This window comes from Apis cerana, linkage group LG14 (genome assembly GCF_029169275.1).
Source record: "Apis cerana isolate GH-2021 linkage group LG14, AcerK_1.0, whole genome shotgun sequence".
NCBI classification, from domain to species: Eukaryota; Metazoa; Arthropoda; class Insecta; order Hymenoptera; family Apidae; genus Apis; species Apis cerana.
Window position 1 is genome coordinate 8,926,685 of NC_083865.1, and position 14,521 is coordinate 8,941,205.

The following is a 14,521-nucleotide window of genomic DNA, read 5'->3' on the forward strand; positions in this document are numbered from 1 at the left end:
ATTAGTTACTCAAGAATTTGGAAGGAATTTAACGAGGGAAATTGTAGGGAATTCCGTAGAAGAAAATAAAAATAAATTACTACTAATCGTGATGCAAGGATCAGTAAGGCTAGTTAACTTTGGTTCAGGGCAGACATTCGGATTTTAACACGAGCGGATATACAAGAAGCGAGGATGTCGGAGGGCTGCACGAGTTGCAGGGGTGCGAATTATGCGGGGACGACGCTGCAGTTGAGCTCGACTTCCGGTGGTGGGACCGGAACCGGGTCCTCCGCCTCTCCAACCTCTTGCACCACCACCAGAAGAGTACAGGTACGCGCCAAAGTGTTGTACGGGTCTGGGAAAGCGATCGCCAGCTTGCAGGCGCAAGAGAAAGCTGCCAGACACTGAGAAGGTACGTGAATTATATTATCCCGTGATTCAAATAAAAAAAATTTTCCTAAAAATTTCTCCCTACTTTTAGAAAATCGTACCACTTTAAAAATAACTTCCCCTCCTCGCTGTATCCCCATTATTGAATCTTTCGGTGAACCGTTCCACGATAACCCTATTCGTCAACTCATCGACGCGTTAAAATTAAAATCTCCAATCGAAAGAACCAATCATCGCGAGCTTAGGGATTAAACACCGTTCGGTTAACGACGAGGCACGAATTACCATATCGCATCGATCTCGGCTCCTCTCCAAATCACCGTTCCAACCGAGAGAATCGAGCACGATGTCTCTTCAAACCCGTCTATTCGATTCCATAGATTTCTTCTCCTTCTCCTTTCCCCCTTATACGTTTATAACGCGTTGAGAAAGAGAGACAGAGAGAGAGAGAGAGGGAGAGAGAGAGGAGGATTCAACTCTTGCAACGCCATCGCGAAACGGTTGGTCGAAATCGAAGAAGAGGCGATGCCCGGAGGGGCAACCTGAATAACAGTAAAAATCCAAAGGGGAAAGAAAGAAAGAGAGAAGGAAAGGAAGAAAGAAAAAAATAAGCGCGCGACCGGCTGATCGAGTAAAAAGCGTGAAAAAAAAAAATGAAAAAATAAAAAATAGGCTCTTGCATCCTTCCTCGTGGATAAGACCGGTCGATCGGCCCCCACGAGGCTTAGTACTTGGTGAACCGTTCACGGGAAGGCCACGTATCACGCGAATCAAACGTTTTGCGCGATCGTTGTTGCGGGATCGTCGAAGGGAAGGGTTGAACAACGTGGCCTAGGTCAGAGAGTGCTCAGCCAGAAGAGACAGACACTTGTTGACATGTCTCCTTTCTTCTCGTGAGTTTTTTTTTCTTTCTTTCTTTCTTTCTTTCTTTCTGGATTTCTACCCGGAATAGGGGAAATATGTTCTTTTCTTCTGGCTCTTGTCCTGTTTGCATATTTTGTTCATTCGGTTTTTGTTATGTACGAGAGTTGGAATTAATTGAAAATTTCGTAACGATTTCAAATATTTGGTGTTTGAAGTGTGTTATTTCTTCGGGAATTATTTATTTATTTATTTATTCATTTACTCGAACAAGTTGTTGTTATTTGAAAATGTCGTTTCGTTTTGAACAGTACTAACATTTCACAATCTATGGTCCCGTTACATCTCTCCACATACCAAATAAAGATTTGTGTTACCTGGTTATAATACTTGGAATTTCGTTCCGTCGTTATTCCGGCCTCGAATCGTTCCTCGAATCGATACCTCCATTTTTTCGTCCTTATATTTTTCTTCTTTCTTCTTTTTTTCATCTTTCCGCCTAATTTTCCACAACATTTTCATAGTTGAAAAAAGGAAAAGAAGAGAAAAGAAAAATCGAAAGATCTCGGTTCGAAATTGTATCCGAATTACAAAGGAATTTCAAGCAAGGAATAGAAATTAAGAGTGAAACGTATCCATGGTAGCATCTATCGAACGAAGAAAGTGCACGTTTCGACTCGTAGATCTGGTATTCCGGGCGAGCGATCGAGCAGAAAAACTGCGCGCTAACGAGAGATTTGCATATTAGGAGCGCGTACTTACGCATCGGTGATCGATGATCCAGTTCGATTTCACCGTGACGAGAATTGCGAGATCTCGTAGTGGGCAGTGAACGCGGCAGTATCGTCGATCGGTCTACCGCGATCGGTGCAATTAAATGCGGCTAACACGGTGGAATGCAAATGCGGTGGCCGCACGTGCTGCGAGCAACGGTATTCAACGCGTGCCAGGGACGAGCGTTCGCGTTGTTTGCTCTTTCGTACGCGATTTAACCCGTGAGAAAGTTAATGTCACGGTCGAGAAAACGCGAAACTGACATCGTCGTCGACTCGTCCGCGGATAATTAAAGCGTTTGCGATTGCAAATCGCATTGCCGTTCCCTTAAAATTTCTCTCTCCCCCTCCCTTTTCTCGGAACAGGAAATTTTCTTTTCTCCAATTTTGACGATACATTCGACTCAATCGAGAAAAAATCTTAAACGATGAATTGCAGCAAAAGAATGACACTTGACGGAAGATGGCGTTTTTCTTTTTCAGCGTCCTCCTCGTCCTTCTCTCCTCCTTCGATCTGTCGAAATCAGCTGCGAATGGGGCTCTCGAATCAACAAGCACGGAACCATCTTCGGCTCCTCGATCGATAAATGATTCGACGAGTTACGTGGACGAACAATTCCGTAACAATTCCGAATCGGTGGAAACTTTGTTCGTTCCCGAGGATCTGGATCAGTACAAACAGATGGTGGAATTCGTGCGGAAATTATTCGAACGCGTGGGACAATCGATCGACAGGAAGAGGCTCGTAAACGGCGATAAAGGAGGCGCGGGCGACGTTGATAATAATAGCAAGATCGATCGATTTTCGAAGGTGGGACACGCGGAGACGAGGAATTCAAGGCCGTCGGATGGAGGAAAGGACGAGGAAAAATATTTGCAGAGGTATCCCGAGGGTGGTGGAGTTTCTCCGGCGGGGAATAATGGAAAGGAATACGGAGTAACTTGGATGGAAAGGAACAATTATCAGGGTGATCACAAAATCCAACCCGACGAGCACGATTTGTTAGAGGCGGTTAATTTTGGCCTCGACGCCATGAACGAGTTGTACGCGGTCAAGGAACCGATGCTCTACTCGATGGGTGAGTTTTGTTTTTTTCAGGTATTGTTAATCGAAGGGAACTCGTAAATTTTTTTTTTTTTGATAAAAAGATATGAAAGTAAGAAGGGGAGGAGAAGATTGTTTCGATAAATCTGATAATTTCGATTAATATTTTCTTTCTTTCTTTTCCTTGTCGTCGATGTACGGAGTTCGGTCAATGAAAACGTAACGAGAATCGGTCGATGGGATTAGAGGCACAGAAGGGTAAGAGAGGTTAACCGGACGAAGAGAGCGAACGTGACAGAGAAAAACTGTTATACGACCTCTTCTTTCTTATGATCCTCCGATACGAGAAAGCTTCTCGCCGATAAAATCGCATAAAATCGAGGGAGATGTTAAACGGATAAGATAACGCATGAGTTGAATGAAGAGAAGAGTTTTATCCACTCGCGTCACATACGCCTCTGATACTTGGCCAATCTCTATTGGTATTCTATTAAAAATAATCAGGGGTCGTAGACGAAATACAAAAATGTAAAATTTTTAAATCTTTTCCGAATTTCTCAATTTCTTTCTAACGGTTAAACGTTAACAGGCCTTTACCTCGATTCGGACAATCCTGCAAGGCACGTGGCAATTTTTAACGACCAAACAGAGGAAGCAAGAATGCTCGCCAAGTACGGTTACGCTGTTCTCCAGGGCGCCACGTTGTTCAAAAGAAAGTGAGTAACGCAACTTCTCTTCCGCGTCTATCCAGACGAAATGATCCCTGCAAATTTTCCCTCAAGATTCCCGAACACGCCGACGGACACGCTTCTGTCTCTACGTCGGAGTCAAAGCGATCCACTCCGACGTAGCTGCCCGAACAGAGGAGTTCCAGACTGTCCAGCGGCTAGTTTGAGATACAGAACGTCCGATGGAAGCTGTAACAACCTGAAGCATCTCTGGTGGGGCTCGGCCATGTCCACGATGGAAAGGTGATTCGGACGAGACGCGAGCAATTGAGATATATATATATATATATGCAAGAGACGTTTGAGAGATCGATCTTACGAAAGGTGGATAATGATTTTTGCTTGTCAGATTCTTGCCACCAATTTACGGGGATGGAATTCAGAGTATCAGGAGATCGATAACCGGAGGGCCGCTTCCCAGCCCGAGACTGATAAGCGCGATAATTCACAAGGACAAAGATGTTCCTTTGGAGTCTGTCACTCATATGCTGATGCAGTGGGGGCAGTTTATCGACCATGACTTGACAGGTGCGAATTCTTCTCGTAGAAGTTTCAACAGCGATAAACGAATCGATCGCAAAACTTTTGTTTAAATGATTCGTTTTCTAATTTTTTAATCATGATATATTGGCCTAAGAGAGTAGAATTACAGAGATGTTCCTTTAGAGTCGCTCCCATGCTGGTGCAATTTATCGATTTACAACTCGACAGATGTGAATCGTTTTAAAAATTCAGAATCAGATCGTAAAACTTTTGTTTAAATATTTAATTTCCCAATTTTCTAATCGTTGTAAATGATATATTGCTCCGAGAGAATAGAATTTTCATTTCAATACTCTTAACCGCGATAATAATTCACAAAGATGTTCCTTTCGAGTCTGTTATTCGTGGGCGTTTTACGAACTCGAATTGTCGTGAGAAAAGATTGTAAAACGTTTCATTTTCTAATTTCTAGTGATAGTGATATATAATATACCGGTGTGAGAGATTAGAATTTTCATTTAATATTCTCTCCAGCCACCGGACAAAGCAGAGGATTTAACGGCAGCGTGCCGCAGTGTTGCCTGAAATCTGGCTTAGGCTTCCAACCGCCGGAATTTATGGTAATTATCTCTCGAGAACTCGACAATTTACCAGCTTGCCGGGGGGATTAAAACTGTGTATCCACAGCATCCAGAGTGTTTACCGATACCGGTCAGCCCGCAAGACCATTTCTTCGGCCCTCTGGGTATCAGGTGTTTGGAATTCGCTCGCAGCGGTCCGGCGCCGAAAGAAGACTGCGAGTTCGGGCCCAGAGAGCAATTGACGCAAGTGACGAGCTACCTGGATGCTTCCATGGTGTACAGCAGCCACCCGTTCGTCACGGACTCTTTAAGATTATTTCGAAACGGTGAGTGGCCAGAGATTCGTTTCCTCTCTCTCTCCTCTTTTTCGTTAAAATTCCATACTCCTACAACACATTGCGCGATAATTTTATATTTTCTCTGTCCCAGGTCTGTTGCAGTACGGAAAGATTCAGTCGCACAGGCCGGTGCTGGCCAAAATGGATCCCGACATTTGCAGACGCGGGTCGTTATCCACGAGCTGCTTCAAAGCCGGCGACGGCCGGCTTGTCGAGCAGCCCGCCCTCACTTCCCTCCACGTCGTTTTTCTCAGGCTGCACAATAGAATAGCGACGAAACTTGCCGCGTTGAACGCTCATTGGAGCGACGAGAAACTGTTTCAAGAATCCCGGAGAATCGTCGCCGCCATTGTCCAGCACATCACCTACAGAGAATTTCTGCCCATTGTCCTTGGTAAATTGAAACGTTCGAAGATCGAGTGCGAAAGTCACAACTCGCTCCGTTGCGGAAATTATATCTCGGCGTGAGATCCGTCGAAACGGAGAAAGAATCGAGAAATGTAACGATTCGTTTCAGGTCAGGACGTGATGAGGATATTCGGGCTGGAACTGCTGAGCGAAGGATATTACGAGGGCTACGATCCAAATGTGAACCCGACCGTCGCGAACGCGTTCTCCACGGCCGCTTATCGCTTCGGCCACTCCCTGGTCCAGCACAGCTTCGTCCGCTTCGACAGCGACCATCGGCCTATTTTCAACAGTCGGTATTCGAACGCGAAATCGAGCGAAGACATTTGTATCAACGTAGAAGAAATTGGACGTAACTTTTCCAGATGTCTCGATTCACGACGAGCTGGCCAATCTCGGCGATTTGGAGACAGCGGGATCCGTGGACCGCCTTCTTCTCGGCCTGATCAATCAACCCGCCCAGAGAAGGGACGAGCACATAAGCGAAGAACTGACCAATCACCTGTTCCAGACTCCCAGCTTCCCCTTCGGGATGGATCTGGCTTCCATCAACATCCAACGGGGAAGGGATCACGGGATCCCCCCCTACGTCCGCTGGAGAGAACCCTGCGCCCTGTCCCCCATAAGAGACTTCGACGACTTGGACAAAGTTATCCCGCCGTCCACCGCGAGCAAGTTCAGATCGGTCTATTCGTCGGTGGAGGATATCGATTTATTCAGCGGCGGGATCGCGGAGAAATCGGTGAAGGGTGGTTTGGTGGGACCCACGTTCGCCTGTATAATCGGCCAACAGTTTAATAACCTTCGTCGAGGCGATAGATTCTGGTACGAGAATTCCGAAAACGGTTTCACGGGTGGACAGCTTCGACAAATCAGACGCGTCACCCTGTCCCAGGTTCTCTGCATCACGATGGACGATATCGAGACCGTTCAACCGTTCGTGTTCTTGACACGAGACACCTTGAAGAATCAACCCCTGCCCTGCAACGATTCCCTCCTTCACCGATTCAACTTGGAATTTTGGGCGGAGGGTAGCGTGCAGGATCCTCCCTTTAGAAGAAGGGGGATACTGGACACTATAAAGAAGAGGATCACCTCGACCGGAGGTGCAACCCCTGCCCCGGAGAGCGTTGCCACGTCGACCACGTCGAGGAGCGTTCCTCAGCAAGGCGCGATAGCACCGCACAACAACTTAAATCCCCCGAAGGCGAGCATCCATCAGCAGAATAGGATCGTAGTGAAGAAACCGTTGCACCCGTCCGACAACCTCACCATAGTCGTGCAAAATAACGCCATCAATTCCCCCGTGTTCGTGAACGACGCCATTTACGGGTCCGACATAAGGGTGAATCCTTCCCTCAATCAACAAACCCGACAGAAGGAGACGCAACAGACGGACGTCCCCCACGGATTGCTGCATATCCCCGTCCACGTGTCCCCGCCGAAACCCATACCCACGGTCCATCCTTTGGCGAATCCTTTTCACGCGGATCGCCCTTACGTCCCCTACGCGTTCCACGACCCGAATAACCCGAACCCAACGATCCGCAGGCCGACTTACTCCGAGGACGTGGTGTTCGACAGTTTCCCCGGCACCAGCCCCAGGCCGACTTTGTACACCTACTACACCAATTTCCTGAAGCCGGCCGGCACGCGCACGCCGATTTACGCGACCTGGAACCAACAACAAGATCGAGGCTCCTCCGACCAATTGCACAACGATCGATCCGACATTTGGCAGAAATTGCACTATCGATCTTCGCCTTCGCCCGGATCTTTCACGAGCCGACCTTTCACGGAAGCGGCGAGCAGCGAAGCCAAGCATTCCGAAAATAGATACACCGCGGTGTCCTCGGATCACCGTTCGAGCGCTGCGCCTCATCGAACGGGATCCAACGATCGAGAACCGACCAGCCACGATCATCACGGGTTTGCGGCGAGCTTGAACGAGAAGGGAAGCGGCGATCCTAATTCGAGCTCCTCCGCAACGAACGACCGACTCGGTCATCCGGATTCGACCGGGGATCGTACAACTGTTCCATATTATTCGAACGATCGCTCGTCCGAGGGGACGAGTTTCTATCAGAGTCTTGCGACGCGAGATCCATCCAAGAATCACGGTGCGACGACGGAGGGGACGACGAGCGAAGCGGGGTATAAGATTGTTAAAATGGAGGATCGGGTTACGAGTGAAATTCCGAAACCATTCACCGTTCGATCGGACAACAGAGCGAGGAAGCCTGGTCAGTATTATTACGAGAGGAATGTGTTGCGTCGATATCCGGACGATACGAAGACGGTGGAGGATCGGGGGGAGAGTTACAGCGGTGGGGAGGCATCGATCGGCGATCGAATCTTTATAGGTGGTTCCGTGAGAAACGGCGAGCAGATTGTCGACGGAAATGCGAACGACGCGGATGCGATAGGAACGATGAATCAAAGGAGGAACGAATCGTTGGAAGGCGATGACGTGGACCGGGGCCTTGATGAAGAGGCCTTCTCGGACGAGATTGAAACGGCTGAGCCGAGATATAGGTAGACTTTTTATTGCCTTTGCATAATTGTCCCACTCGATTATTTACAATGGTTCACTTTCCATTCTTTTATTATCGCTGCTTGCGATACTGATAAGTTTCTTATCCTAATAGTAAGAAAAAGAAAGAAAAAATACAGCTCGAGATAACGTCCATTCATTGTAATTGCTTATGGACGTTTGGAACGATCGCGCGAGCTTTCCCCGTTCTCGCGTTAGCGATGAGGCGAGGCAATCGATTGTAATCAAATTAGATCTCGAATCCGCGCGTTGAAAATATATTATATTATTCTAGACTCGAGCCTCGAAAAAGATTTAGAACACGATTTACTATTTTCTTTCCAGTGATTGGTTGAATCCGGAAGAGGACCCGAGCCTGTCGTCGGTTTTCGAGATGCCAAAAATCCCATCGAGCGAAGCCACGGCTGCCAAGGAATTGCCTAAGCCTATGACGAGGCTGAAAAACTACGCCTTCTAAAAAAAATTCCCCTCCCGATTCCCTTGACACCATTTTTCTTTTCTTCGATCCTCTTCGTCCATTTACGCCGTGCTCTTCCGATAGATGACCAATTAGTTTAATCTACGACGTATAGATATATTTACCAACATTAGTATTTATTACTCTTAGAAAATATTCTCACCACGTGTAGCATGATAATTTGAGTATCGTGTTTCGATAAGATTATTAGCCGATAGTGTGCAAGATACACGGTTATTTATATATATATACGCGGAATAACTCACGCGACGAGCTCGTATTGCACAATGATTGCATGCGCTAAACCATTTTCTGAAAGGGTCGGATGGAATGTAGCCTAGTTTTATGCCAATTTTAAACCGTCTCACCACGCTGCCTGGAACCACTATTTCCGTACTATTTTCAGACACGCAGTCCCCCGCGTGTCGTTGCATCTCATGTGCTCCACGCGGACTGGTAATTTTAATCGCAACAATTTTAATCGCGCCTCCACTCCGATTAAGTGTTTTTCGATGTATGACGAAGCATTTCTCTTGACGAGCACAAGAGTTTAATCGAACACGTTGCTTCCTTCCGATTCAAACGCGAGAATGATACGAATGTAAGGTTGTCTATTAGTCGTTTCTTTGACACCTTTCTTTCTTTCCTTCCTTCCTTCTTTCTTTTCTCTCTCTCTTCTTCGTTGAAAAGAGATTCGTAGAGACGAGGGTAATTAAACAGGACGACAAAGTTATTCTCGCGCCCATTTAGATTATATTTATACATCGTACGATTTCTACCAAGTTAGAATTAGAATCAAAGTTGCGTCGCTTTTGCACGGAGGAAAAAAGTTTTTCAGGAAAATCGTTGGCAAATAAAGCTCGAATTACTCGAGGAAAATTCGGTCTTATCGAGACGTCCTTAAACGAAACGTTGTCTGTGCTAGCTTCAAATTCAACTTCGCTTGGAAAGTTCTTGCCTGCGAGGTACTACGTTCCGTACCTTTGTCGAATCTTACTTTTAACAGTGGCGAAATTGGAATTTCTTTTGTTGTTGGCGAAATAAAATAAAAATTGCGATCGAAATGAAACGTTGAATGCAATAAAAATTGAAAATAATTGGTTGGTGATTTTTAATCATTTTCATTTTTTCGAACGGTATAGAAATTTTAATTTTTTCCCGTGTAAAAAGGTGGTAATTTTCCACGAGGATATTTTCGTTTGGATTTCACGGCGGAAAGCAGATGACTATTCGGTCCAAGTGGTCGCCAGGCAGTGGTTTTCGGGTCAGCGGAGAACACAGAGGCAACAGAGTCGATCGAAATGCAGTTTTCGATGTCACGACCTGAATCCGATGTTTTTGTGGTTTGCTACGTGTTAACCAAACTCGATGATGAGAAACGATGGAAACTACTCGATTTGAGTAAACCTGTTCGTTCGAGCGATTCGTCTCGATCCCGTTTATTGCAACACCATAAACGACAAAGCATTTACAATTTACGACAATAAAAATTATGCCGTGAAATGAAAAAGAAGAAGAAAAAAAATTCGCGAAATTTCAAGGTGATGATTGTTTGCTTGGGAAAAAATTGAATTTATTGAATTTTCCAATTCCAATTTTCTTCTTGATTAGAAAGAACGATACTTTTTTCTGGTGGTATGTCTTTTTTTTTTCTTTTCTTTTCTTTTTCAAGAAACTAGCTTCGGTTAAACTAGTCCACAAAAGTGGATCTCTTCGTGAAAGCTTGGTCGAACTTGTATAGAATACGAATAAAAAGAGCCAATTGTAACCGCATTCCAACTTTTGATTCTTCGGTTTATGGGAAATTTTTTTCTTTTTCTTCTAAATAAATATGAAACATTTCATTCCGATCCTGATGATACCGATTATTTTTAAACTTAAAATTTACAAAACTACTGAATCATAATCAATCGATTGGATTAAATCTAACGAAGAAATTTGGAAATCATGTTTAAGATTGTTATCAGAAACTTAGAATTAAGTGTCTTTAATTACGTTTTGTGGAATCATAATCAAACATTTGACGATCGATCAAAATTTGTCGATGAATCTATATCTGTACAACATAACAAATCTTTGTTATCTTTTAAATTGATTTGATTATTGACGATAATTAAATTATCTGAAGAAGTATGAATTGATTAACAATACTCATTGGAATATACGAAACTGATAAATTCTTTTTAGTTATCAGGATGTGGAAAAATTAATTAATTAATAAATATTTTATATCAATATTTTTTTAAGATCGTTATGAGGATAAAAATAAAAAAATTTAAGTAAAGATAATTTATGAATTAATAATAATATATATATAAATAAATTTTCGAAATTTAAATTAAAAAAATACGAGTGATGATAATAAATAGGATGTTTTGGACGAGCAATAACGCAAGAATCTTGTAAATATACATCTTGAACTGTTGCACCAAGTCAATTAAATGACGTAAGAAACGCAATGTATCTTTCGTCACGATTCCCACGTTAATTTTATCTTTGCTTCTCCTTTTGTCCGCAATTACTGTACAAAAACAATCATCGTATCATATCCGCGACACGACGATTAATTAAAACACAATTTTTCGCGCTAAAAGAACAAGGACACGCGTTTCAAATTTGCGGGAAAAATTGAATGCTCTGATTGGTTCTTTCTCCAGATCTGACCAATGTCGACCAATCCTGTAAGAGCGCGAAAATCGATGTTATAACTATTAAATATAAGCCATTTCGACATTTAAATACACTTAAACAAATATCTATGAATTATATTTATCCTTATATCGATAAAAAAATCCAAGAATTATGTCACTATTTTGCAGAACATTACTCGTTCATTTCTACGATAATTGATAGGAACGAGTGGACTAGAAATGGAAAAGATTAAACTATAATTTTAAAAAAAAAAAACATACCGTAAAAATTCCGTGTAAGATATTTATTGCAAATCATTATTGCATAAACGACGAATAAATTGTTTCGAATAAAATTTAATTTAATTTAATTTAATTTAAAGCAAGAAGAATATTGGTTAAGAAAGGTCGTTGAACGATAGGAACGAATGGACCAGAACTACGAAGCAATGGCTAAGCACACGGCAACGGTGGCGGAGTGGGGATGGTTCGGTTCCGCGTGCCTCCGAAACGAACCGAGGCATCAGTCCGTAGCGACGCGTCCCGGGCGTCAGTCGCTGCCATGATTTTCGTTTTGTTCTGTGGTTTTCGGCCGAATGCCGTGGTGCATTATGGATTCGCGGTCCTCGGTCTGCTCTCTGTTCTACTGGTGTCGTGTCCAGTTAACTGCCAGGAAACACTGACCAATCGGATGCGTGTAATCAGCGAGGATCTGGACCGGCAGCTGAACGGAATCATGGCATCGCAAGGTCTCAACTACACAACGATTAACACGACCGGGCTGCCCTACAACGCCACCACGAAGTTCAACCCCAAGGGCATGGGCCAGCTGTACAACGTGACCAACACGTTCATCGACTGGGTACAGACGAAACAAGCGTATCCTGAGGGTAAGTGACAAAGATTATCAGAGATTTTTCTTTTAACACGTTGATAGGTAGGGTTAGGGACAACTTTTCCACGGCTTTGGTTACGCCCTGTACCGCGCGCTCGAAAATGGCCGGCTGCTTGTTAGTAAACAGATCGCTGTCAAAAAAAATAAAAGAATTATACGTGATGAAATTAGATTCATTCGGGAGCTCATTTGCAATTCGAAATAGTAATAGGATACGAACTATATATACATTACAATAGAGATATCATAAACATTTTTTTTTCTTGACTCGTGTCCCATAGACGGTCTATGAAATATAGATATATATGCGTACAGTCATCGAAACGTAATTTCTTTTGGAAACGCGAATGTATACACGAGTATTTACATATTTCTTATACGTATTTCCAACGAAGTTTTTTTTTTTTCGTCAAGTTTACGTTATTCCTATAAGAGATTACGAGATTTTACAAGGAGAAACACATCTTGATATATTCTATTATCGAGAATATTATTCATTCAAACTATTCAAATGTAGTAATGTTTATCACAGAAAATTTTATGATTCTTTTATACGTGTTCGACCGATGAAAAGCTAGTTCGCCAAAAAGTGAAAGGAAAACGATCAAATTTTTCATGGTCAAATGTAGATACCTCTTATTACGTATTACTCCAATTTATCGAAATATTTTCATCTATTAGATTTAAATCATTATTGAAATTCGCGATATTCTTCGATTCTTTTGTAAAATGGAATAATGGTCGTATTTTTTTGTATAATTCTTTGTTTTAATACAAATTGTTTTCTTATAAATGAAACGTTCTTTTATTATCATCACTAATAAATTATTATCACTAATAATTTTCCAAATCGTTTTATCAAATTTATTTATCAAAATTATTCTATTTTGCAATATGTCACAACGCAATGAAACGAATATCTAAATACTTTATCTTTTCAACAATATTTCCCGACAATCGGTATAGTCATCGTTCTTTTATTTAGTAGATTAGATTTTCTTTTAAAAATAGATGATTTACCTTTTCTAATACATTATCCCTTTATCCTTTTTTCCCTGAATTTCTGTCGTCGGGATATCAATCGTTGTCGATTTCCGTCGACTGGTCGCTGGAATTGGAAAAACCCATTTTTTTTCACGATTCAACGAGAGTATAGAGCGTCGTCACTTAAAAATTGCCAGGCGAAACAGCGAGAATCAGCGTTGTGACAAAAAAAGAGAGAGAGAGAGAGAGAAGAAAGTCGATAACTTGCTGAACTATTCGGATCAACGACCCTTTCGTCGCGTTTAACGTAGTAGGAACAGGGCCCGCGCATCTATATCAATTCTAGCAGGAAGTTGATAGCGAGGTTGTTCATCATCGTCCAACAAACCTGACATCTTCGTCTACTAGCTCCTCTTCCGCTCGCCTCTTTGCTCACGTTTCTCTCTTTCCTTTAACCGACACCGCTCTTCGTACGATTCGGAAGAGCATTGACAATGAAAGGAGCTGTCGATGATCTGTTTATTCGCGGTAGACGCCAGCGGTTCTCAATCCACGCTCCACTTGGCCCAGTGCAGCCAAGAACGTGTATCGATTGACACGTATACGTATATATCGCGTCTATAGAGGAAAGCGAGGGTTTTTCCGCGGAAATTTTAATTTCGAAAAATAATTGTTTACGTGCGTGGATGAAATTTTTTTTTTTAGAAAGTTTTAAAAAAAAATTCTTAAAACTCTTACTACAACGAGTAGTTCTTCGTTTTCCCATTTTGTTGGAATCTAATTTATTTATGTTGGGGTAAAACTCGAGATTTTTCCAACGTTTCGAAATGTTAGGATAGAATGTTTCAACCGACCGATGACAGAATACCGCACGAGTTCTTAAAACAATGCAATGTGCGACTTTAAAACATCAGTCAGTGCCGCTAGTCGATGGTTCAATTAAACGTTACATGTTAGCTCCAAGTATATATACTTGAGCAAACATTTAGTTAATCTTAACGAGTGTCCTTACCACGGGTCAGATCATGAGGCATGGGGTTAAAAGTTTTGTTCTTTCGCCTCTCGTGAATCATCGATGATTCATTTGCTACATTATAATATAGTAATTTTTTAAAATACTTGGAAATACTTTTCGCGGGAGATAGGATGATAGAACGTGAGAAAAAAATCCGAAACGCGCGAAAACTCCGAAGAAATCTGTTTTATTTTCGACGATCATTTATAGAACGAACGATAATGCGAAAGAAATATATATATATATTTCAAATTAAAGAGATTCTTACGCTCTCGAATCATGAGACTCGCACTTATACGGAGGCACGTATTCGATCATTGTTTTCGCTCTTTATAGATAGATTAAAATTTCAAATCAGGATATTACGTAGCTCAATTAATTCGTTTCGAAACACGTT

At 42.6% G+C, this 14,521-nt stretch overlaps 2 protein-coding genes across 21 annotated transcripts in view; both read left to right on the forward strand.

The window, feature by feature from the left end:
* The first annotated feature begins 132 nt into the window (after positions 1 to 132).
* On the forward strand, positions 133 to 10,373 carry LOC107998766 (uncharacterized). Of its 2 annotated transcripts, none has more exons than XM_017058202.3 (11): positions 133 to 394; positions 2,490 to 3,085; positions 3,641 to 3,767; positions 3,834 to 4,022; positions 4,129 to 4,307; positions 4,797 to 4,882; positions 4,950 to 5,169; positions 5,273 to 5,575; positions 5,699 to 5,881; positions 5,955 to 8,124; positions 8,468 to 10,373. In XM_017058202.3, exons 2-11 carry the CDS (start codon positions 2,689 to 2,691, stop codon positions 8,598 to 8,600), a joined length of 3,987 nt encoding a protein of 1,328 aa, XP_016913691.2. In that variant the 5' UTR covers positions 133 to 394; positions 2,490 to 2,688; the 3' UTR covers positions 8,601 to 10,373. The 2 variants fall into 2 exon arrangements, with proteins under 2 accessions (XP_016913691.2, XP_016913690.2); XM_017058201.3 differs by lacking the exon at positions 133 to 394 and adding an exon at positions 487 to 1,265.
* A 1,326-nt stretch (positions 10,374 to 11,699) lies between these two features.
* The window catches only part of LOC107998700 (prominin-like protein), a 43,010-nt gene continuing 40,188 nt past the window's right edge, over positions 11,700 to 14,521 (forward strand). For all 19 annotated transcript variants that reach the window (XR_003697913.2, XM_028667154.2, XM_028667157.2 and 16 more), the window contains exon 1: positions 11,700 to 12,120. Coding sequence is in view for 18 of the 19 variants with exons in the window: in XM_028667154.2 (XP_028522955.1) it covers positions 11,715 to 12,120 (406 nt within the window). In the remaining variant the exon portion in view is untranslated. The remainder of the gene's footprint in view (positions 12,121 to 14,521) is intronic.

Coding starts and splice junctions, on each gene's coding strand:
- LOC107998766 (XM_017058201.3), top strand. Junction 4,308..4,796: donor TATCGACCATGACTTGACAG/GTGCGAATTCTT, acceptor TATTCTCTCCAG/CCACCGGACAAAGCAGAGGA. Junction 5,576..5,698: donor ATTTCTGCCCATTGTCCTTG/GTAAATTGAAAC, acceptor GATTCGTTTCAG/GTCAGGACGTGATGAGGATA.